The sequence below is a fragment of the Pseudomicrostroma glucosiphilum genome (genome assembly GCF_003144135.1).
Source record: "Pseudomicrostroma glucosiphilum strain MCA 4718 unplaced genomic scaffold BCV69scaffold_12, whole genome shotgun sequence".
Lineage (NCBI taxonomy): Eukaryota > Fungi > Basidiomycota > Exobasidiomycetes > Microstromatales > Microstromataceae > Microstroma > Microstroma glucosiphilum.
In genome coordinates this window covers 226,060-248,180 of record NW_020289924.1, presented here as the reverse complement: position 1 = coordinate 248,180, position 22,121 = coordinate 226,060, and the positions used below count along the sequence as shown (strand labels likewise).

Here is a 22,121-nt window from a genome sequence, read left to right as displayed (position 1 = left end):
CGAGAAGATGGCCCACTATGACCTCGTGCCAGCGCCGGGCCTCCCGTACGCATGATCATCGCGGCCCGCGCCGAAGAGTATGCCTACTAAGACTGACTCAGCCTCGTGTCCATCTAGGCCTTTCGAAGCTAAGCTTCCATGCCTGGGGAGGCAAGGCCAAAGCTGCTGCGATGGCGTGTAGCATGACCCGCTAACGATGCAACGAGAGCAGAGGCAGGAACATTGACACTCACCTCTAAGACTTGACAGACAAAGGCGCCGGGAGTGAGCGCTCAGACCTCTTGGGTGTGTGACGAGGTACGGCGGAAGAAGCTGCTCTGTGCCGGAAGTGCAGCGAATGTGACCACTTCGAGGTGAAGATGAGAAGGACCGCAGGAGGGTCAGAGGAGGAAGATCTTGTTCGGATGAGCTAGATGATAAGGATCGGTGACAACGACTAGACGATACGGAATCAGTCGAGACGAATGAAAAGGCAGACGAGAGGGAAAGCGGACCAGGCAACGGATGTGTGGGATGGAAGTTCTCCTCCGCCTCGGACGTTCGATGCGATGCGATGCGATGCAGAGCAGACAGTCAGGCAAAGTGGGCGCGCCCACCGGGGTTGGCAAATGAGGGTGAGTGGTCAGGGTGCAGCTCGGCCCGTTCGGCAGGGGCCGTGCAGGCAGGCCAATCCATCGCCGTCCCACGCCACGCCACGCCCATTTGCCCACGCCCGCCGCGATTTGCGCCACGCTCACCCACCTGCACCCTTGCAGCCCTGGAGAGAGAGAGAGAGCTACCTCCTTTGCCTTCCCTCGCCCACACAGCAGGCGAAACAGAGGGGAAAGCCAACTCCCTCCCTCTGGAAACCTGCGCAGTCTACTCACTCTTGCTCAGCGCAGATATCCTCCGGAGCGCCCCACACTTGCTCAAGCCGCCATCGGCCGAATTGTCAGTCGGAGCGATGCCGATGCCAAGCCCCATCCACGGCCACGGCAATCGCGCCTTTCGTCGGCGAATATTTCAGCTACATGGATAGGCCAGCATGCAGAGTTCAGATGAAAGAGCAATGCGTGGCGATGATAGCAGGCTGTGCTTCCCAAAGATCAGACTGGCATTGCATGTAGCAGGTAGCACACAGCGAGTCGTACAGATGTTAGACGCAAGTCTCGTGAAACAGAATCGATGCTTCCTTCCACAGTGCACGGAGAGACAGAGCCGGATGCGACGACGACCAGATTAGTCCCGATCTGCTTCAGTCTGCTTCGGCGGACCCTTTGCTTCGATCGCTCTGCTCCTGCGCCGCCTCCTGTTGACGTTGAGAAATCGATGTAGTGATCCCGCTATTCGAGGTCTCCATTTCTGGACTCTCCGTCGTGGCGAATCCGGTCATGTCACCTTGCTTTGCCAGCCCTCCTGACACAGAAGTAGCCGAGGAGCCATCGCCGGTAGATGAGCCAGTGCGAGGAGCAGCAGTCGAAGGGAAGCCGCTGGCATCCACACGGAATCTCACCACCATGACGCTCGTATTATCCGTAGAGAAGTTGCTCAGCGCGTGCTGCAACAGGCGCTGCGACATCTCAATAGGATCTTGAACGTCTTTCACCAGATCGACGGCATCTTGATCATCGACGACGTCCCATAGACCATCGCAGGCGACAATGAGGAAAGTGTCATCGTCGGTGAGCGTCGTCTCCGTGGTATACGGAGCACCGACAACAAACTCCTTCATGGCTGAGTCTCCCAATGATCGAGTCACGGCGAGGACGGCTGTGAACAGGTCGGCTCAGTATCAGCTCAAGGGTGTCATTCAATGTACGTGTTCTCATCGCGCACTCACCATTGACACGGTTGTTCATGACGAAACCTCCAGCATCTGTGATTCTCTTTGCTTCTTGCGCATCTGAAGCCTTGTGATCGTACGTCAAGCGCACTGCTTGCCCGCGTCGACTGGTAGCAAGAAGGATAAGAGGGATGCACGATGAGTCAGACTGTTCGCTCTCCGTCGAAGCCAAAAGAGCGTCATACTTACCAAAGAACGGCTCGCGCATCTCCAACATTCGCAGTGTACAGCACTCTCCTAACCTTTGCGCCTGAGATCTGTACCAGGCCATCTGGTCCCGCAATTGCGTCGCTGCCTGGCTCAACATTTGACGATGACTCGCCCTTCGCTGGCGGCTGCTCTTCTTCTTCTTCCACCTCGGCCCCCGAAGAAGTGCCCCTCATTCTCCTTGCAAAAGATTTGAACATGCTCCCGCCGTTGCCGCCCTTGTCAGAGGTCCCACCTCCACCGCTTTCGCTCGAAGGGAGCGAAGCGGTGCCACCAGTACTTGGTGAACTCCCCGCCTCATTGGGAGTCTGATCCTGAGCGCTCGCGGCACCGCCGATCCCACTGAGCCTCCTAGCCGCCACGGGGTGAACGCCGCCGGTGGAAGCAAAGGCTAGTGGCTTCCCTGCCTCGTCTTCGAGTCGCAAGAAGCATGTCACAGCCGTGCATCCGCTGCTAGTCTTCTCCTCGTTGGCCAATTCATACAGTCGAGCGTCGACATTGTGGAAGGTAGTGTTGAGTACGTCGGGCACTGGAGCTGACTTGCCGTCCTGTGAGCTCGTGGCTAGCGCATCGACGAGGTATTCGTGAAAGTGCTTTCCGCACCATTCGGCTGATTGTTTGCCCGCATGACCATCGAAGACGGAGAAGTAGCCTTGGCCATGAACACCACCAAAGTCATAGACGAAGGCGTGTGCGTCCTCCATTGTCCGACGCCAGCGCCGGTTGCGGTCTTCTGACACGCCTACCTTGAACGGCCAGAGGGCCTTGGTAGTGGAGGCGGGGTCCTTCGCCTCCGATGAGGAGGTAGTGGCAGTCTCATTCGTCTGCTGAGCGTGGTCGGCAGCGGGGTGTCGGTTGACGACCTGTGGGCGAGACGAAAGCAGTTGCGGAAGATTGAGAGGGATTGAATCAGCGAATGAGAGCATGGCCAAGGTGAAGCAGCTGAGGGGACGCAGTTAACTTACTCCATGTGTGTTAGAGCCTTCTGCCGTGGACTCGGCCTTTGACTTGGCATTGCCTGATCCATCTCTGTGGCGGATAAGATCAGCGACGTGTAAAAGAAAATGTAGAGCATGTCAGCGCCTCACCTTTGCGAGACCCGTGCAGTCTGGCACAATGTACTCACAGAGCTGTTCTCAAGCCGCCCATGTTGGCGCTCGATGTGTGTGGAGAAGGAGAGGAGCTCGCTGTTAGAGAAGAGATGCGTAGAACCAGCTACGAGATTGACAGAGGCAAAGCAGTGCTCGATTGGAAGAATTCTAGGATCCCTTATGATCTGGGCTTGGCGTTGGGCTGTGCCTGAGGTCAGAGAATGTGTGTGTTGCGGTGCGTGAGGAAGAGTGATTCTGTGAGTGCGAGAAGGTGGAGACCCGGGAGTGAAGATCGTGCGATGGAAGCAAAGGCGACCAGGAGAGCAAGCAGCAAAGTTGCGTTTGCTTCGAGGCTCGAGTGGTGAGGAGGGTGAGGATGGTCGCAGCAAGTGGGCGGGAACTGCCTTCACGTCAGGGTCCTCTACAGCCCCCGGCAACATTGGGCTCGCCGCTGTGTGACTGTCTCCACAAGGGCCACTCGCGCCTGACTGCTTGCCGCCGTCGCGTGGCAGCGGAGCGGGATGAGCAAATGGCAGGCCAATCTCGCCTAGGCTACTCCACAAGGCCCGAGAGACTCTAGGCCTGGAGATGTTCCCACGCTGGGCGAGCAACACCCGAGGTTGCAACGCATCTGCGACCAAGCAACAGTCAGAGACGAAGCGCACCGTCGCATCTCCTTCTTCTACCAGTGCCACTCATGGCCCTAGCGGCCAGCCTCCTGTTAGGCGCGGCCATTCTCTTGGCCCTTGCCGGCCTCTGCTTCTCCTTCCTGATTCTCGTGCGGAACGTCGAAGGCGATCTTCCAAGGGCCCGGACCTGGGCTAGGAAGGTATATTTCGTGAGTAGGCACAGCGAGCTTCGCAAATAGCCGCTACTACCTCTAACCATCTGTGCATTCTCTCACCTCTGCATCGCCAATTCCCAAGGCTTCGGCTCTTCTATCCCTCCTTCTTGCGTACAGAGGCTCCCTCCCTCTTAGCGTGTTGGCCCTCTCGCTCCTCCTTAGCATGACTTTCGTTCTTTCCCTGTCCGGCAAGCCGTCAACCTACCTTCTACTCTTCTCACACCTAGCCCTTCCCCTCATAGCTCACTACTTTCTCCTCTCACACCTCTCGCACCACACTTTTCGCTCCCATCAAGTACATGCCGCCCCTCGTCTTCCTGGAGGGCGCGTCTCTTGGGATATCCCCGATGAGCACGTCGCGGCCGTGCAGGCAGGCGAGCACGAGGTACACTCAGTGGCACAGACGGTGACCTACTTCATCGTCTTTGTGTGGGCGCAGACGTACGTTGCCTGGGCTATGTGGATGGGAGCTGAAGGAAGGCAGAGGTGGGGGTTGCCCTTTGTGTCTTTCGCTACTGAGAGAGAGGGAGGGTCAGAAGGACGTCGGAAGGACAAGTAGCAACTGTGATATCGCAAGAGGCAATTGATACAGAAAACATAGTCATTGGCATCCTGAAAGCGTTCGTTATTGAGCATGGGAAATTCTACAATGCAGTGAGAGTGACCAAGAGAGAGCAAGGAGGCAATGAACGAGAACTGAGACTTGAAGAACAGGCGAAGAGGATGCACAGAGGTAGTGTTGATGCGACTGACCTTTTGGAGGCACTTCGAGAGCTTCTCAGTCTGACCGCCTGGCGTCCCCATCGCCCTCTCCATCGGCCTCCTCATCCTGTCCCACGGGCTCGTAGCCTCCACCAGGCTTCTCTGCGCCTCTTCCGAACATGACCCAGGCGATGATTTGCAGAGCTCCTACCAGAGTGGCAATGATGTTGGGTCCCGCAACGAACTTGTCGCCGAGGGCAATGCCGTAGATGGACCAGATGGACCCATTGACCGTGACTGCGAGGATCAGAGTCGGCACCAAGGAAATGGCGGAGCGAGTCTTCACAACTCTGATCAGCTGCAGCAGCGGGAAGAGGAAGAAGCAGTACTGATAGAGGTTGAAGGTGATTCCTGCAAAGTCAAAAGCGGAATAAGAGAGGCGGGAGAGGTCAGAAGGAACAAGGATGAGCGCCCGTCCGATGTGCCCTGGGTCGCCTACTCACCCATCCACCAGATGGCCCAGTCCACCTTCCACACCATCCACAAGCCCAAGTTAACCACAAGCCAAGAAATGCCAACTCCAATGATAGCCATAGCCTTGTTGACCGACGCGACATCTTCGAAATCCTTTGCTCGGAAGAGAGCCAGCATGCAGAAGCCTTGCACAAGCGTAGCGGGCCCATTGGATGTGTAAAGGTACGGATTGCCCATGGCCAGCGCATAAGCGAACGTGTGACATGCGCTGGAGAACATGATCACCACGGGAGTAGGATCTGTAGGTCCAATCTTGCGCTCGGTAAAAACGGGGATGAAGGTGGGAAGGGTGGAGAGGGCCATGATGTTGGCTAGAACCACCCCGATAAGCGGGAAGAGCTGCGAGTGCAGGAGGTCATCTGGGTCGATGAGGCCTTGCGTGGTGATGGGTATGGTAGCGTCCATCGCGACGGTTCGGAAAGGGGAGTTTGCAGTGGGAGGAGGAAGAAATCTTGTAGGCGTATAGGGGTGCGGGCGCTAGGAGTGGTTTGACTGGAACAGACCACTGTCTACGATGACAGACGCGCGATCAATAGACTTGTACAGACTTGGGGGAGAGGGTGCTTTCGTTCTTTTGGGTCCCAGTGGCGGTGTTGGAGCCAGATAAGAATTGAAGAATCGAAGAGGAGATTTCCCACCCCCTTTGTTGACGGTCAAGCGTGAAGCAACAATTACGAATTGAGTTCAGTAAGCAGTGGTGTTGAAGCGTCCCGCCTCCACCCCATCCCCACAATGTCCGCTGCTTCCGATCCGACCGATGCCGGAACGGCGGCTTCCGTCGGGGACTTTCAGGCGGCCACACACCGCATTCTAGTTCCTGCTCAGCCAGCACCAACGATACCTTTTCCCACTCCATTCCTTCATCTCCTTCACGATGGCGCCTTCCGGCTCCTCCAGCGCACCCGTAGAGTCTCGCTGGTCGAAATGGAGCAAGTCCGCCTTCGATACTTCCATCGTCGTGTCAGACTGGGCTGCCGGCTATGCTAACGCCGCCTCAGCAAAGGTCGGCGGTGAGCGGTTCTGGCCCAAATCCAACGATATGGTAGAGGAGATAGAGAAGTGCGCAAGGATACTCCGTGCCTTCACTGTAGAGGGTCTAGAGACGCAGCAGAAAGAGGAAGAGGCGGAAGTGATTGTAGATGCCAAGGGAAACAAGGTCAAGAAGAGGAGGAAGGTTCTGAAGAAGATTCCGCCCCAGGCTATCAAGAAGGCCAAAGGTATCGTCATCTACTCGGCTATGCGGTCTGGTATCGCTCCTTTTGGTGGGGCAGGAGGAACCGGTCTAGTCCTTGCAAGGCTGCCCGACGGGAGCTGGTCTGCGCCAGCCAGCGTCAGTCCTAACAATCTCAGCGTTGGGCTATTGCTTGGCCTGGACATCTTTGACGTCATCTTGCTCCTGAATACCGAAAAGGCAATGGAGTCTTTCTACTCGCACAAAGTCACTCTCGGAGCAGAGACGGCCGTAGCAGCAGGTCCAGTAGGATCAGGCGCTAGCATGGAATCGGGTTGGGAGAGGGCTCCTGTCTATTCATATGTCAAGTCTAGGGGATTTTATGCCGGAGTGGAGGCCATCGCGCAAGTCTTTTTGAGCAGATTTGACGAGAACGAACGGTAGGTGATTGAACTGGCAAGCTGTGTCGCTGGTAGAAGGTCCGCAGTGCTCATGCGTCTTGCTCGTCTGCCTCAGCTTCTACTATTGGCCTGGTATCAAGGGAGAAGATGTTCTCAAGGGAAAGGTCAAGAGCCCGCCGAGCGTCTTCCCGCTGCACAATGCAGTGAGTAAAGATCTCTTTGTAAGACTGATGCCCCCCTCGCTATCTTGTTGACTTGGCCCCATTCTCTTTTCGTCTCACAGCTCTCGGATGCAGAGTCCGGGCGAGCTCAGGGTGGCAAGCTGGAGCGCACAGTCTATGATATCGTCAAGATCCCAAAGTCAGATCTCATGGCTCGTCTTTCACGCCCTGACTCGGGTGATGTGACGCCAGAAGGCGAAGATATGCTTCAGGACGGCGAGCGGTTACGTCTGCCTCCCACGCCGGCCGAGCTCGACGCCTTGGAAGCTGCTGGCATCCCGGACGAGGAAGACATCAGGCTAGCCCAGAAGGAGAGGGAGGATGTGTACAAGCTGCCACCTCCCCCGATGCATTCAAAGGTGAAGACGTACTGGGATCAACACCCTAACAAGCGCTCCCTAAGGCCTACCCATCAGCTTACGCTCGGGGGCTCTGCAGGTGCGAGAGCGAGGGCGAAGGCCGGTGATCTGACGCTCAGTCCCTGGGAAGTACCACTGCCTATGTCACCGCCCAATGGCGCAGGAGAGACAGACATCATGCCGCCCGCCTACCGAGACGATGTCATGCGAGGTGACGACGTGGAAGGAGATGGACCCGCGCAGTACGCCCTTGACGTCAAGGAAGAGAAGGGGAAGGAAGTTCAAATGTTGCCTCCCCCCACTCGGAAAGCCGTAACTCGCAAGCCTGTGGGGAAGGCAGCGGAAGCCGGATCACTGAGCCCTGATGGCGTTTCAAAGGTAGAAGGATCGGCAGAGGAGATTCCGTCGACATCACCAGACCTCGGTCAGCAGTCCTCTACGCTCGCACAAGCAGAAGCATCGCACGCCGTCGCACTCGACATTGAGAACGAGTCAGCAGCGGACGCCATCATGCATGATGCCTTGGAGGGATCACCGGTAGCGGCAGTTCATAAGGACAGTGAGCAGCTGCCAAGCGCTGCTCCCGCTCTCGGCGGTGAACTCAACGGGAGCTCCCACCTCAATCTGAAGACCAGCGGGCTACTCTTGGATCCCACAGGCAATAGTGCTGGCGCTGGAAGTGGTGGTGGCAGTGCAAATCTCTCGCGCCAATCGAGCACCAGCTCCATTCTCCCTCCCCCGCAGCGTCCTTCCAGAGCAAGAGAAAGGGCCGCAGGGGGTGCAGCAGGGACCGGGTCTACGACGTAGAGAATGACGATGGAAGGTGTGGCCGGAGACCGAAGCGGGAAAGCGAAGCTAGGGAACCCGAGATCTAGACGACAGACGATGATAAGAGGACATAGTGTACATATCAATACCAATGATGAGGACGCAGCGAGTCCCCGAAAGAAGCAAGATAATAGATTGTGGTCAGAATCTCTCGATCATGCACTCGGCTCCGCTATCAATGAACCTTTCATGATCAGGCAAATTTGGTACATACAGCTCCTCATCTAGTGGCTTGTGTGCTAGACGTACAACGCGAGCGTCGCGAGAAGTGTCTGGCGGGCGCGCATGAGACGCGGCACTTTGCTCGCCTGCCTTGCTGAGAAGAAGCGAGGCGCGTCGCGATCTTAAATTGACGTGTGTGTCTGACCTGGAACTCCTCCATTGCGCTTGCCTTCTTGGCCCTTACCCGCCCCTCCCTTTCCCCCTTACCACTTCCATCCTCCGGCATCTCCTGAAACACGCACCTACGCTCACTTCCACGACATCACGACAGAAGATTGCAAGAGAGTACAGTTGTGATCTCCTACCTGTCCTCCCCTCTTCGGACCTCTTCACATAATGGCCAGCTACGAATTGCCCGTGATACAGGATGATCTCGACAGAGATCGTACCCGTATCTTTCACGAGTTCTTGAGTGACGAGGTGAGTCATCAACAGCTCACGCTTCACTGTCCTGTGCTGTGGACTTACTGAGCATCCTCTCGCCTCTTTCACTCCTTATCTACAGAGCGGCCCTGTCAATCACCGTGACGCCATCAAGACCTTGATCCGTCTAAAGCAGCAGCGTCTCAGCGTTTCCCTCGATATCCTGCGGTCCTACAACCGAGAATTTGCCACTGCCCTCTTGCACGAGCCCAATGAATATCTGCCAGCATTCGACCGAGCTCTGAGGGGCCTGGTCGAGGAGTTGCACAACCCTATCAAGGAGAGTCAGTGGTTCCGCGAGACTGCCTTCTATGTCGGTCTCAAGGGCAGCTTTGGTGAGAATGCTGTCAGCCCGAGGACATTGCGAAGTATCCATCTCGGAAGGATGGTTGCGCTCGAAGGAATTGTTACCAAGTGTGAGTCGATCACGAAGGCAGTCACATTGCAATTTGACCCCTCTCTGACCTACGTCCAGCCGCGATCTCCCAATACAGGCTCACTCGTCCGCCCAAAGGTTGTAAAGTCGGTTCACTACTGTGAAGCTACCGACCAGTTCCACTACAGGGAATACCGAGATGCCACCATGCTCGGTAATGCTGTTCCCTCGACCTCCGCATACCCTATCGAGGACGAAAACAAGAACCGCCTCGTCACCGAGTTTGGCCTCAGCACTTTCCGTGACCATCAGACTATCGCCATTCAGGAAATGCCCGAGAGAGCTCCTCCTGGACAACTTCCTCGCAGTGTCGAGATTGTAATGGACGAGGACCTAGTCGACAGCTGCAAGCCGGGAGACCGAGTTCAACTTGTCGGCATGTATCGCAGCATGGGTAACAGAGTCGGACAGAGTCAGACCTCAACATTTCGCACAATCATGATCGGCAATTCGATCCACCTCCTGAGCTCCAAGTCAGGCGGCGGTCTCGCGTCTACGCCCCTCACTGACCTTGACATCCGACACATCAACAAGATTGCAAAGCGTCGCAATGTCTTCCAGCTCCTTTCTCAATCCCTCGCTCCCTCAATCTACGGTCATGACTACATCAAGAAGGCTATCCTCCTCCTGCTTCTCGGAGGCGTGGAGAAGAATCTGCCCAACGGCACACATATTCGTGGAGACATCAATATGCTGATGGTTGGTGATCCCTCGACGGCCAAGAGTCAGATGCTTCGATTCGTGCTGCATACCGCACCTCTTGCTATTGCAACCACCGGTCGAGGATCCTCGGGAGTCGGTCTGACCGCGGCCGTCACAACAGACCGCGAGACTGGAGAGCGGCGTCTTGAGGCGGGTGCCATGGTCTTGGCTGATCGCGGAGTCGTCTGCATTGATGAGTTTGACAAGATGGGTGAAACTGATCGAGTCGCCATTCACGAAGTCATGGAGCAGCAAACGGTCACAATTGCCAAGGCTGGTATCCACACATCTCTCAACGCACGGTGCAGTGTCGTGGCTGCCGCCAACCCTATCTATGGCCAATACGACCCTCACAAGGACCCTCACAAGAACATCGCTCTGCCGGACTCCCTGCTGTCCCGTTTCGATCTGCTCTTCGTAGTGACCGATGACGTTGACGAAGTGCGGGACCGAGCTATCTCAGAGCACGTCTTGCGAATGCATCGGTACCTGCAGCCGGGGCTGGAAGAGGGTGAGCCTCAAAAGGACTCCTTGGACCAGAACCTCTCTGTTGGAGGCAATGATGATGCTGAAAAGGACGACAGCGCTCCTCGCGATGAGGGACCATGGGAGAAGTTCAATCCGCTCCTCCACGCGGGCATCACCCCAAGCGTGTCTTCCTCGTCCTCGAAGCAGCCCGAGAAGCAAGTACTCTCCCTCGCTTTCATCAAAAAGTACATCTCGTACGCCAAGGCTCGTGTCACGCCGGTGCTGACAAAGGGAGCTGCAGAGTGGATCGTCAACGTCTACTCCAACCTGCGGAACGATGAGCTCTCCGGCAATCAGAGGAAGACTTCGCCATTGACCGCTCGTACCCTCGAGACGCTCATCCGACTGGCCACTGCACATGCCAAGTCGCGCCTGAGTGCAAAGGTGGAGGAGCGTGATGCAATGGTCGCCGAGGAGATCTTGCGCTTTGCCCTATTCAAGGAGGTCGTCAAGGTCCGACGAGGTGGTCGCGACGGTAAGAGGAGGAAGACGGACCGCGGCAGCAGGAGTCCGGACAGCGATGAGGAGAGCGGAAGCGAGGCTGAAGAGCCAGAGGCAGACAAGCGAATGGAGATGCCTGCTTACGCAGGTACCGGAGCTTACTCGACAAGAGCCGCCAGGAGAGACGACCCCTCTTCACCTTCACCTGAAGTTGAGATGAATGCCGACCCCAATGGAGAGAGACTTTCTGCTACTCCGCAGGCACCACCAACAGCGGCAGCAGCTCCAGCAGCGGCTGCCCCGCCCCCTGCTGCTCTAGCACCACCACCGCCTGCCCCTGCCTCGTCATCGCAATTGACAGAGGAGCGTCTCGCCCATTTCAGAGAGGTCCTGTCCACCCTCCTCTCACCGGAGGGCGCACTGGCAGAGGAGGACGAGATCACCATCGAGTCACTCTTGCCCATCGTCAATGGCGGAATGAGGGCGGAAGATCTGTTCTCACATATTGAAGTGACGCAAGCCCTGGAGAGGATGAATGAGAGCTCCGAGGTGATGTTCAGCAACGGCGTCGTCTACCGAATCTGAAGGGCTGACGAAGGAATGAAGGAAGATGATCGTCACCGCTCGCCTTGTACTGTAATGCTGCCTGTTCCATTCCCTGTCTTAGCTCGCTCATATCGTAAATGAAATCATACCTATGGACTCCAGTCGCGTATATTCTGTCTGTGGTCTCGGTCCCGCCACGTGGTTCCGACAGTCGGAAGCAAAAGTTCGAGGTTCCGTCCTTCCGTCGCGGCCCCAGACCTGACCTCATCCCTCGGCCACTTCTTCCTCCCTTCCCGTCTGACCATCGCTTCCTCGTCCTGACTTCAGGGCGACCAAGTACTATCACTGCATCCATTGCACATCGTAGAGCTTCTTGTTCGGCTGGTCTCTGTAGTGCATAGCTGAGCTTCTTGGCTTTGGTCGCCTTTCCGATCCCCTACCTCAGGGCTCACCTTCTTTCTCATCCCCTTGCCGGAACGCGCTTGGCAGGCCAGCGCCGCTCAGTCGCTTCACATCTACCTCAACAGAGCCCACAGCTCGGATCTACTTTACCATCAATCATAACATCGCATCATGGGTGTCCCAGCGCTCTTCCGGTGGCTGTCGAAGAAGTACCCTAAGATCGTCACTTCCGTGGAAGAGGAGGATCCAAAGGTCATCCCAGGCAAGGATGGCGCAGAGGTCGAGCTGCCCATCGATATGTCTGGCAGGAATCCAAACGGGGAGGAGTTTGACTGCTTATACCTAGACATGAACGGTATCGTCCATCCATGTACACATCCGGAAGGCAAGGTGAGTCTAGTGAAGGTGAAGGCTCCGCATAGAGGAGCTACTGACGGAATCCCTCGCCCCACGGAATTGCAGCCGGCGCCAGAGACCGAGGAGGATATGATGCTCGAAGTCTTTGCCTATACAGAGAGAGTCGTGAACATGGTGCGCCCTCGGAAGCTTTTGATGATGGCAATCGATGGAGTCGCTCCCCGTGCCAAGATGAATCAGCAACGCTCGCGTAGATTCCGCGCTGCTCAAGAGGCTAGGGAGAAGGAAGAGGAGAAGGTCGCAGCCTTGGAAGAGTGGAAATCCATGGGCCTGCCAGTGACGGACGAGGCTGCTCACTCCAAAAAGGCTTGGGATTCGAATGCCATCACTCCCGGTACGCCGTTCATGGACCTCCTGGCTGCCTCGCTCCGGTATTGGGTTGCGAAGAAGCTCAGCGAGGATCCAGGGTGGAAAGGACTGTCCGTCATAATTTCTGATGCCAGTGTACCGGGGGAAGGTGAGCATAAGATCATGGATCATATCCGGCGGCAACGAGTCCATCCGGATCATGACCCCAACACCAAGCACGTCATCTATGGATTGGATGCCGACCTGATCATGCTTTCCCTGGCTACACACGAGCCTTACTTCAAGGTTCTCAGAGAAGACGTCTTTGCGCAGGATAACAAGCCTAAGACGTGCAATCGTTGTGGGAGAGAAGGGCACTTTGCTGCCAACTGTATCGGCAAGCCTAAGGAAGAGGGCAAAAAGCCTCTTGACCCGGCTAGCGATCCTGAGGCACGGAATCAGTCATTAGGAAAGAAGCTGGAGAAGAAGCCTTTCATCTTCCTTGATGTCTCCGTGCTGCGAGAGTACCTCGAAGTCGAGCTCAACGTACCAGGTATCACGTTTCCCTTTGATCTTGAGCGAGCCATCGACGATTGGGTCTTCCTCATCTTCTTCGTTGGAAATGACTTCTTGCCTCATCTACCCTCACTAGAGATTCGGGAGGGTGCGATTGATATGCTCATCAAGATTTGGAAGCAGAACTTGCCGAAGGTCGGGTCTTGGCTCACAAAACACGGTCAGGCTGAACTGTCGCACGTACAGGTGATCATGGACGGTATCGCATCGCAAGAAGCGGAGATCTTCAGGAAGAGGCAAGAACAGGAAGAGAGGCAAGAGGACCGGAATAAGAGGAGAAAGGCAGAGGACGTTCATCGACAGAGGGCGGAGATGAAGGCTCGTGGCGAGACGCCCCCTCCGATGGAAGGCGAGACGAGGATGGTGGAAGTCACGATGAGTCAGCCTCCTGTGCTGAACAACAACGCAAAGAAGACGGAGTCTAGCAACGGAGCTAACGCTTTGCAATCTATGGCGCTTCCTGCTAAGCCTGCAGTCACTGCCTCCGGCCCTGCCAAGAATGGCGACGAAGCGCCTGGGCCAGTGGACCATCGAGCACGAGCGCTTGCAGCGCTTACCTCGGGAAATGATGCCGAGATCTTGAAAGCTCAAGCATCGATACGGCTGGCAAATCTTTCTTCTGCCGAAATGCTGAAAGCGGAGCTGGCTGGTCAGAATCAGAAGAAGAGCAAGAAGTCGAAGAAGAGCGGCAAAAGCGGCAAAGAATTGAAAAGTGAGCTAGAGAAGATTGGAGATGGCGAGGAGAACATATATGTCAAAGCCGAGGAAGCTGAAAGCGCGGCGCAGGTGGCGGCCGACGGACAGAAAGGGGTCAACAAGTTAGAGGAGGAAGACGCCAAGATCACTGAAGCGCAGGACGATCTCATTGAGGACATCAAGCCCATCATCAAGCCGGAGGGTGGCAAAGCTAGCCCTGGGCCGCAAATCGACCCTGCTAACTCTGATATGCAGCAGGATGCTGACAAGGATAGCCTGGCATCAGATGTGAATGGCGCAAACACAAGCAAAGTATCACTGAAGCGGAGAAGAGATTCGATAGATGACGAAAAGCCTCCGACCGAGATCAAGCGCAGAAGCGATTCGGTAGAGCCTGACGAGGGCGAGGGCGAGGAAGATGAGGTTGCTGCACCCGAAGAGGATGATGAAGGAGTCGAGACTGTCGATCCAGTCGTGACGACCAACGTCTCTCGGACTATCAATCCTGATGGAACGGTCTCCTACGAAGACACTGTCCGTCTCTTTGAGCCCGGCTACCACGAACGGTACTACCGCCAAAAGTTTGGAGTAGAGCTTTCCGACACAGAGTTCAGGAGGCAGATCGTCAAACACTACGTGGAGGGTCTCTGCTGGGTGTTAGCCTACTACTATCAAGGCTGCCCCAGCTGGACATGGTACTATCCGTACCACTTCTCGCCGTTTGCAGCAGACTTCACTGATCTGGAGAGTCTGGATATCAAGTTCAACCTGGGCACTCCATTCAGGCCTTACGACCAATTGATGGGCGTTCTACCTGCCGACTCCCGTATTCACTTGCCAGACCCCTTCCACCCTCTGATGACCGACCCGGATACTTCGGATATCATCGACTTCTATCCATCATCCTTCGAGATCGATATGAACGGCAAGAAGATGGCATGGCAAGGCGTAGCTCTCTTGCCCTTCATCGATGAGACACGTCTCCTTACCGCGCTAGAGACACCGTACTCTCAATTGAGCGATGAGGAACACAGGAGAAATGCATTTGGTGACAATGCCTTCTTTGCTTCCGACGAGTCCCCTCTCTACGAGGAGCTCTGCTCTGTCTACAGAAGAAGCAAAAAAGGCAAGAAAGGGGACGAGGAAGGCGGTAAGCGCGAGCTCGACACCGCTCTATCCGGTGGCCTCTCAGGCTATCTCAGGCCTGATCCGACTTGCATCCCAGGCTCTTCCTATACGTCGCCCCTCACCACGGTCGGTCTAGACGACATCGTCGTCAATCGTTCCATCTCGGTTCTGTACGACTTCCCAGAGCAGCGAAAACCTCATCGCTCTATCCTTCTGAAGGGTAGTCAACCGCCGAAGCGGACGCTGACGGAGGAGGATCGCGAATTTACGCGCCGCGGCGGCCATGAGAACTCGAGAGGTAGAGGTAGGGGTCGTGGCGGCGGGTTCGGAGGCGGTGGTGGTGGTAGAGGTGGATACGGCGGCGGTCGAGGTGGCATGAGCAATGGCGGGCCCCCAGGGGGCGGCTCGCATTACACTCCTGGCGGCAACTTTGCTTCTTCAGGACCAGCTGCGATGCGACTTGGAGCTGGACCCGTACAGTATCCGCCACAGCCAGTCGGTACCCACTCTAGGTTCGATGGGGGAGGGAATGCCTATGGTGGCGGTCAAGGAGGTTATGGAGGCGGTGGTGGTGGCTACCCAGCTCACCCTCCCCCCACGTCAAGCTACGGCGGATACGGCGCAAGTGCTGCGGGGTATGGCGCTCCTCCTCCCCAGGCTGGGGGCTATGGAGGAAGCTCCTATGGAGGCTATGGCGGGTATGGCGCCAGTGCCGCACCACCTGCTCACCATGCTGCACCTGCAGGCGCGTATGGAGGCGCTGCAGGCGGCTATGGAGGATACGGCTCCTCGACTCCTAGCGCTGCGCAGGCCTATGGAGGCGGAGGAGGGTATGGCGGATATGGCCAGAGCTCCTATGGTGGCGCTGGCGGTGGGGCTGGTGCCGGTGCCAACCCATATGGAGGAGCCTACGGCTCTGCTGCCAACGGCCACGGAGGCGGGTATGGAGCGGCACAGAGTGGATATGGCGGGTATGGTGGCTACGGAGGCGGACAGGGTGGCGGATCGGCAGGGTATGGGAATTACAATTACCCGCCGCCCTCTGCTCGCGGTGGCGCTGGCGGTGCATCGAACCAGTATCCTGGGTATGGAGGCAATGGAAGGGGAAGAGGAAGGGGTCGATGAGACTCCGACAAGCTCCTCTTTGCTGCTTCCCTATCTCTCACTCGTCACACACTCCACGTTGATCCTCTGCTTGTTTGCGACAATGATTGCAAAATATAATGTACAATTTGGCAAGCTCCACAGCATATTGTCTATTGATTGGAAGTAGAAGGGGGAAGAATCTGGACAGGCTCTCACCACTGAACAGCCAAACCATTCACCGCTCCTTCCTCCTCGACGGCGCGATAGTCTGTCCGCATCAGACCTCCCTCCCCCTTGCCCTGACTACGAAGAAAGCTCAACACTTCGCGCGTGAGCCCATCCAGCTCTTCTTTACGCTTTCTTTGCTCATCGTCTATGTCCGTCTCCATTCCTACGGCAGAGGGAGTTGCGGTAGTCGAAGCGAGCAGTGCTTGGGTACGACTGCGCGAATTCGCCGCACCAGCCAGCTTCTTAGCCGGAGCAGAGGAGTGCAATGTCGAAGTGGAACCCGCAGTCGACCAGTAGGCCTCCTCTACCCTCTTGACCCACTCCTTACTCGTTCCCTGCCAACCAGAAGTCATGGGCGGCTCTCCATCTCCTGTAGAAAGAGGCGTGGTAGCCCCTGTACCTGTAGCTGTGTCCACAGGGGTGGAGAAGCCAGAGGCAGAACGAATGTCGCTGAATGCCGAAGAGGAAGGGGGAGCGGGATGCTCTTGTGCACGGGGGTAACCCTCCGGGTCTAGATCCATCGCAAGGGAGTCGAGCTTCGGACGCAGGACGTCGCCGATAGTGACACTGTCGCTCTTGCTGCCATTGCCAGTGCCTGGCGTATCGACTTGCGCTTCGGTACTTTCAACGATGCCGCTCGAGGTGAGCATCGAGACTCCACTCGCCTTGCCTGCCTCACCCGTGGTGGGAGGTCGGATTTGCCCACCTCCGTTGACGCAGCCCGAGGGACAGGCCATGACTTCGATATAGTCATAGCCGTGGGCTTGCTCTTCCTCCTCGGGTGTGGAAGCGACAGGGACCGCTGCCATATCAGAATCGTCGCCATTGACCAATGCAGATGACGCTGAGCCATTCGAAACATCTCCATCGCGGGCTTTGCGCACAATTCCTCCTCGCGCTACACCTCTGCCTCGAAGCCCACCACCACGCATCACCCTCCCACGTCCTGCCCTCCCCCTTCCCGCTCGACCAGCACCCTCGCTCGTGTCCGCCCCAGTCAATGTCCCCGCAGCGCCGCTCTTGCGACTCTTGACGCCGACCTGTCGCTGAACCTTCCTGACCAAGTTCTGCAAGTTGCGGAATCCGTAGCAATGAGCGCCTCTGAAAAGGATACCCCCTCTATTGGAGCCGGAAGAAGGGGCACGCAGTGTGTACTCGGTATAGTCACTGGTGCGAATGATCTTGAAGTCGACGTGAGGCGGGGAGGGAGATGCTATTGTGAGGTCTGGGTGCGTAGAAAGATACTCCCTCCAGACCTCTTGCATGAGGCTGAAGAGATAGCCGCCAGACGAGCTTCCCGGCGAATTTTCGTGTAGCAGAGAAGGGAGCAGCTGCGACGCAAAGTCTTCGACCTCTACTTGTTGTGTGATGTCAAAGCCTTCCTCGAGCATCAGGCGATCCAGCTCTCCAGTGGTGATGACGCAGTCTACATCTCTGGTGCCGAGCAGCTCATCGTAAAAGTCTGGTCGGGAAGCTTCGAGCTTCTTGTCATAGCAGGGCATGATGGTCACGTGGTAGATACCTCGTTGTCCACTCCCTCCTCCCTCGCCTCTCTGAGCCGGTGCGGGAAGTTGCGTGCTCAACCACTTCTTGACCAGACTTCCGGCCACCTGCTGAGGACTCTTCGTTCTGCCTACCAGGGGAAGCAGCTCTCCGTGCGTCTTCTCAGCATAGCATACCCAGCCCGGACAGGCACTCGCGAGCATGGGAAGCTGTGCTAGCTCGTCTGGGTGGCTCTTGGTGTGCTCTCGCCGTTGAAAGAATTCCTGCGCATGCTCTTGCAAGGCCAAGTGGCGCGGGAAAGTCGTATCTAGCACGACGTCAAATGCGAAGTGAGATCGAAGGAAGTGTGTGATGCGTGAGATTATGACTGGCAGCGGAACGTATGCTTGTGATGCGGTGGAGCTTGATGGTAGAGAAGAATCTTGAAGCGAATAGCGTGCTGACAATGATGCCAGAGATTGTGGCGAGATAGAGGCTACGAGCAGCTTGCGCTCTTCCGGCGTTGCGGACTGGGCAGTCAAAGAGACAAAGTAGTGGAGTCAGGTACTGTGAATACACTCATATCACCCAGCCTCTCAGCATCCACTCACCATGTTCTCCTCTACCACTCTCCTGATCTCCTCCAGACTCTGCATGCCAATCAGGACGCTCTCTGCACTGGTCACACACCCGCTGCAAGCCAGACAGTCGTTCAGCGAAATTTCTGCCGCTTCCAGCTTGGTTCTCGCCCTCGGCTTTGATTGTGACGAGGACGGGGCTGCCCCACCAGGTGCCGAGTCCCCATTGGTCTCATACACGCCTGATGACTCGACTGCAATCTGGGTCGAGGCTGCGTGTGGGTCCTCTTCGGGGATGAAGGAGGCGTCGGGTGCATCTTTACCCTCTACTGGCTTGATACATGCTTGCGAGGGGCCGAGGTAGTCGTTGAGATCAGTGAGGGTCAGAGCCCCAGAGAAGGCCATGGCGGGTCAGTCTTCCGAGGAGGGTGAGGTGGCCAGAGGGTCAAGCAGGGCCCTTCGCCCGTGAGGGGGTTGGGCTCCAAATGAGACAATCGCCCGCGCAGTAGCTGCGTCTTGCTTTCCTGAAGAGAGCCTGGTCTGTACCCTCCTTTGCCTCTGGTGAGTGTATGATGGAGGCAGTGTCTGATGCTGATGTGTGAAGCTTTGCAAGTGTCCGGAGATAGGTGAGGTATTCGTGGAAAGAAGCGTCTTTCAATATTGGCCAAGTCTGCATTTCTCAGCCACGCCCGCCTCGCCACTTCCGCTTTGCCCTGCCTCTCCACCTCTGCCTCGGAGGTAAGCAGGCACTCCAGCTACTTGGCTAATCATGTCCTCCTGACACCTCGTCTCACCACACCTCGTAGCTCAGCATGACAGGCAAAGGTGACCTCACCTATCGAGACGCTCCGCCTCCCACCGTTCACCCAGATCTCAGCTATTGGGCTGACCTCTTCCCCGGCAAGCCGCAATGGACGCCCTCCACTGCCCTTCCGCCCGGCTCACTCGCGGGCAATAAGGCAATTGTCACCGGCGGCTACAATGGCATCGGCATCGAGACCGTCGACGCTCTCCTCAGAGCTTCTTCGGACGTTTGGATCTTCGGACGCAGTCAGTCGAAGTGGCAAGACGGGATCCAACAACTCAAGCAAAGAGAGGGCATCAAATTCACACTCCAGAATGAGCCTAGACAACAAGGGGTGAGCCAACTGTCTTTCGCACAGATGGATTTGGGGGATCTGCACAGCGTCAAGACAGCTGCGGAAATGTACCTTGAAGCCGAGTCAAAGCTACATATGCTCTTCTGCTCGGCTGGGGTGATGATGCCTCCTTACGGCTCTCTCACCTCGCATTCCCATGAGCTGCAGTTGGGTACCAACGTCCTTGGCCATCACTACCTGATCAAGCTCCTCCTTCCCACCCTCCTCGCTTCCAAGAGCGCCACGTTCACGCCGCGGATCTGTCTGACGTCTTCTGCAGGTCACGTACTTAGCCCCACGAGAGCTGGCCGAGCCTTTTCTCCTGATGATCCCTTTTGCGAGAAGGCAATGAGCAATTGGTTGCCCGGCAACCTCAAATCGCTGATGCAGTATGGGAACAGTAAAATGGGAAATGTTCTCCAGGCCGGCAAATTACACCGGACTTACTTCTTGGGAGAAGGAGGTGACGACGAGGCAGGTGGTCGCCTCATTGTCACCTCTGTGCACCCAGGAGTCCTGATGACCGATCTACCGCGCCATCTGTCTCCAGAAAAGCCCACGCTGTCAGATCGGGTGATGACTGCACTGGCGTACAGCATTGTATTTCCCGTGATCGGCTATGCGCCCTCCTTTGGCGCGCTGAACCAGCTGTATGCGTGTACCTTGCCCGATCAAGAGGCCTTCCGCGTCGGCCTGAGCGGCAGCTACGTGAGCCCTTGGTGCAGGCTGGGCAGGGCAATGAGGAAGAGCGAGGACAAGTCGACGCAGGACGATCTGTGGGACTGGTGCGAAGGCGAGGTGGAGCGGCTGACGGGGACCAAGCGAGGCATCTAGTCGGAGAAGCATGAGGGCAAAGGCAAGCAGCACCTTAAGTGGCTGCTCACTGCAGCGTGCGTGCGTGCGTATGTAGGACGCACCGATCTGCGTGTGATCTAGATCAGCCCCTACCTACCTTATCTCGTCTGCGATTCGCTGCACAGAGGCATGACAGATCTGGCCACTCTATTTCCTCATCCTTGGCTTGTCCAATTTGATCTTCTAGACCTCAAGTAGACTGGTCTACGTCACGCTCCTCTTCATCTCCATGAGCTTGCGGGCCAGGTCGTCCGAAAGTCTGCCTCCTTGTCTGTGCGATCGTGATGTGGTTGTCCGAATGTCCGGCAGGCGCGTTGGGGTCGGGCGATGGAGCAGAGGCAGAAAATGGGGAGGGGCAGCGATGACACCCGAGAATCGGCTGGCAGGAAGGCAAGCAAGGCACAGCACCTCGACAGCTGACGCACACGCAGGGCCCACCGATGGACAGAGGGGAGCCGAGGAGGGGCAGCCCTGTGCTCTCTGCCTGGGCGGCATCTCACCCAGTCATTTCAACCGCCGCTGCTGTCTGGACGGCGACGACAGGCATTGCGTCGCAGACAGCCATCTCACCGCCCGCGCCGGCCATGTCTTGCGGCCCAGTCTTGCCTTTCTTCGCTTCTTCCTGGCGGAGCTTCCCACGACAGGCAGCCTGGCACCACAAGAGGGGCAGGACAGCAGTCGAGGGCCACAAGCAACCCAAACGCACACACGCACACGCTCACTCACTCACACACGCACACACAGGCCAGGCCATTGCGAGGGTTTCCCAGCCAGCTACCATTGCCCTTCCCACCTCGTCGCTCGATCCTCACCCCTCCGTTCGGAAACAATTCATTGCAGCACAAAGACGATTCTCTTCAAGTCACGTTATCCTCGAACAAAGGCCTCTGCGCTTCGTCATTCCTCCGTCACGAACCTAGACACGAGCCACCACGAGCCCCCGCCGCCGCCCCTTCCTGCCCAGCCATTCCCGCCTCTGCACCGCGCAGAAACCACACTTCCGAGCAGAGCACCAGTGTCTCTTCTTATTCCCGCTGCCTTTCCCTCCCCCTCCCTTTCCCCACTCCTCGCCTTCCCCCGTCCTCAACACTCCACGTCAGCCGGCCACACCTCGGCTACCATCTGTTCCTGTTAGACTAGAATCGTCCTGCATCTCAAAATCACCCATCGCCGAATCCTACTCTCGGGCCCCCAGGACGAGAAAAAGCGCGACCAAGAGCGCGCCTAGACACCCAAGCGACCCCCTTCTTCTTCTTCTTCCTCTTCCTCCTCCTCTTCCTCGTCCCTCCTTCCCTTCCGTCCGGTTCGTTGTCTTCGTTCTCGCTTCGATTCTGCTGCTTCCCTCCACCCCCTTCGACGTCGCTCAGCATGTCGCATGACGGTGCATACGGCGCGCGGGCATCGGCGGCCCCTGCTCCCGGAGGCCCAGGTAACGCGCAAGGCGCCAACGAATTCGCCAGGGCTCCCCAGTACTCGTCTCAAGATAACACTTTCGGAGGCGCAGGTGGTGGCAGTCATCAACAAGGTAGCGGCGGTGCCAGCGCTCCACACCACTGGTCTCCCCAGGCATCGCCATATGGAACTGGTGCCGGCTACGCTGCCAACCAATTCGCCGCACCCCCAGCCCCACAACACCACGGATACCCTTCCTCTACGGCTTCACCCTATGGTGCTGGCGTAGGCGGCGGCGCTGGAGGACAAGTAGGTGGGCCTTATCAGTCCCACTCCAGCCCTTATTCCTTCTCGGTGCCTCAACACCAGCAACACC

The 22,121-nt window shown here is 57.0% G+C and overlaps 9 protein-coding genes across 9 annotated transcripts; 6 read left to right on the top strand and 3 right to left on the bottom strand.

Moving 5' to 3' along the window:
* Positions 1 to 231: 231 nt before the first annotated feature.
* On the top strand, positions 232 to 1,344 carry BCV69DRAFT_47344 (hypothetical protein). The gene is made up of 2 exons (XM_025495313.1): positions 232 to 614; positions 756 to 1,344. The coding sequence occupies exons 1-2, from the start codon at positions 465 to 467 to the stop codon at positions 1,104 to 1,106; spliced, it is 501 nt and encodes a 166-aa protein (XP_025346354.1). The 5' UTR covers positions 232 to 464; the 3' UTR covers positions 1,107 to 1,344.
* On the bottom strand, positions 1,171 to 3,535 carry BCV69DRAFT_47320 (PP2C-domain-containing protein). The gene is made up of 5 exons (XM_025495310.1): positions 3,156 to 3,535; positions 2,995 to 3,058; positions 2,012 to 2,892; positions 1,820 to 1,929; positions 1,171 to 1,749 (listed from the first exon to the last, which is right to left on the bottom strand). The coding sequence occupies exons 1-5, from the start codon at positions 3,176 to 3,178 to the stop codon at positions 1,235 to 1,237; spliced, it is 1,593 nt and encodes a 530-aa protein (XP_025346353.1). The 5' UTR covers positions 3,179 to 3,535; the 3' UTR covers positions 1,171 to 1,234.
* A 2-nt stretch (positions 3,536 to 3,537) lies between these two features.
* On the top strand, positions 3,538 to 4,842 carry BCV69DRAFT_47181 (hypothetical protein). Its single transcript, XM_025495308.1, has 2 exons — positions 3,538 to 3,958; positions 4,047 to 4,842. Exons 1-2 carry the CDS (start codon positions 3,818 to 3,820, stop codon positions 4,521 to 4,523), a joined length of 618 nt encoding a protein of 205 aa, XP_025346352.1. The 5' UTR covers positions 3,538 to 3,817; the 3' UTR covers positions 4,524 to 4,842.
* On the bottom strand, positions 4,495 to 5,826 carry BCV69DRAFT_284347 (hypothetical protein). Its single transcript, XM_025493010.1, has 2 exons — positions 5,170 to 5,826; positions 4,495 to 5,077 (listed from the first exon to the last, which is right to left on the bottom strand). Exons 1-2 carry the CDS (start codon positions 5,603 to 5,605, stop codon positions 4,743 to 4,745), a joined length of 771 nt encoding a protein of 256 aa, XP_025346351.1. The 5' UTR covers positions 5,606 to 5,826; the 3' UTR covers positions 4,495 to 4,742.
* Positions 5,827 to 6,074: 248 nt separating this feature from the next.
* BCV69DRAFT_251222 (hypothetical protein) lies at positions 6,075 to 7,364 on the top strand (the record flags this gene model as incomplete). The annotated part of the gene is made up of 4 exons (XM_025490418.1): positions 6,075 to 6,811; positions 6,888 to 6,975; positions 7,056 to 7,149; positions 7,195 to 7,364. Coding segments are annotated over 4 exons (1,089 nt in total), but the record flags the coding sequence as incomplete, so codon positions are not given.
* Positions 7,365 to 8,449: 1,085 nt separating this feature from the next.
* Positions 8,450 to 11,561, top strand: BCV69DRAFT_47207 (MCM-domain-containing protein). The gene is made up of 3 exons (XM_025495309.1): positions 8,450 to 8,822; positions 8,908 to 9,241; positions 9,320 to 11,561. Exons 1-3 carry the CDS (start codon positions 8,739 to 8,741, stop codon positions 11,515 to 11,517), a joined length of 2,616 nt encoding a protein of 871 aa, XP_025346349.1. The 5' UTR covers positions 8,450 to 8,738; the 3' UTR covers positions 11,518 to 11,561.
* Positions 11,562 to 16,170: 4,609 nt separating this feature from the next.
* Positions 16,171 to 18,991, bottom strand: BCV69DRAFT_294798 (iron hydrogenase). The gene is made up of 2 exons (XM_025493884.1): positions 18,393 to 18,991; positions 16,171 to 18,311 (listed from the first exon to the last, which is right to left on the bottom strand). Exons 1-2 carry the CDS (start codon positions 18,762 to 18,764, stop codon positions 16,284 to 16,286), a joined length of 2,400 nt encoding a protein of 799 aa, XP_025346348.1. The 5' UTR covers positions 18,765 to 18,991; the 3' UTR covers positions 16,171 to 16,283.
* Positions 18,992 to 19,095: 104 nt separating this feature from the next.
* On the top strand, positions 19,096 to 20,519 carry BCV69DRAFT_284342 (NAD(P)-binding protein). Its single transcript, XM_025493009.1, has one exon. The coding sequence runs from the start codon at positions 19,172 to 19,174 to the stop codon at positions 20,330 to 20,332; it is 1,161 nt and encodes a 386-aa protein (XP_025346347.1). The 5' UTR covers positions 19,096 to 19,171; the 3' UTR covers positions 20,333 to 20,519.
* On the top strand, positions 20,458 to 22,021 carry BCV69DRAFT_47177 (hypothetical protein). Its single transcript, XM_025495307.1, has 2 exons — positions 20,458 to 21,289; positions 21,762 to 22,021. The coding sequence occupies exons 1-2, from the start codon at positions 20,583 to 20,585 to the stop codon at positions 21,784 to 21,786; spliced, it is 732 nt and encodes a 243-aa protein (XP_025346346.1). The 5' UTR covers positions 20,458 to 20,582; the 3' UTR covers positions 21,787 to 22,021.
* The last annotated feature ends 100 nt before the right edge of the window (positions 22,022 to 22,121 follow it).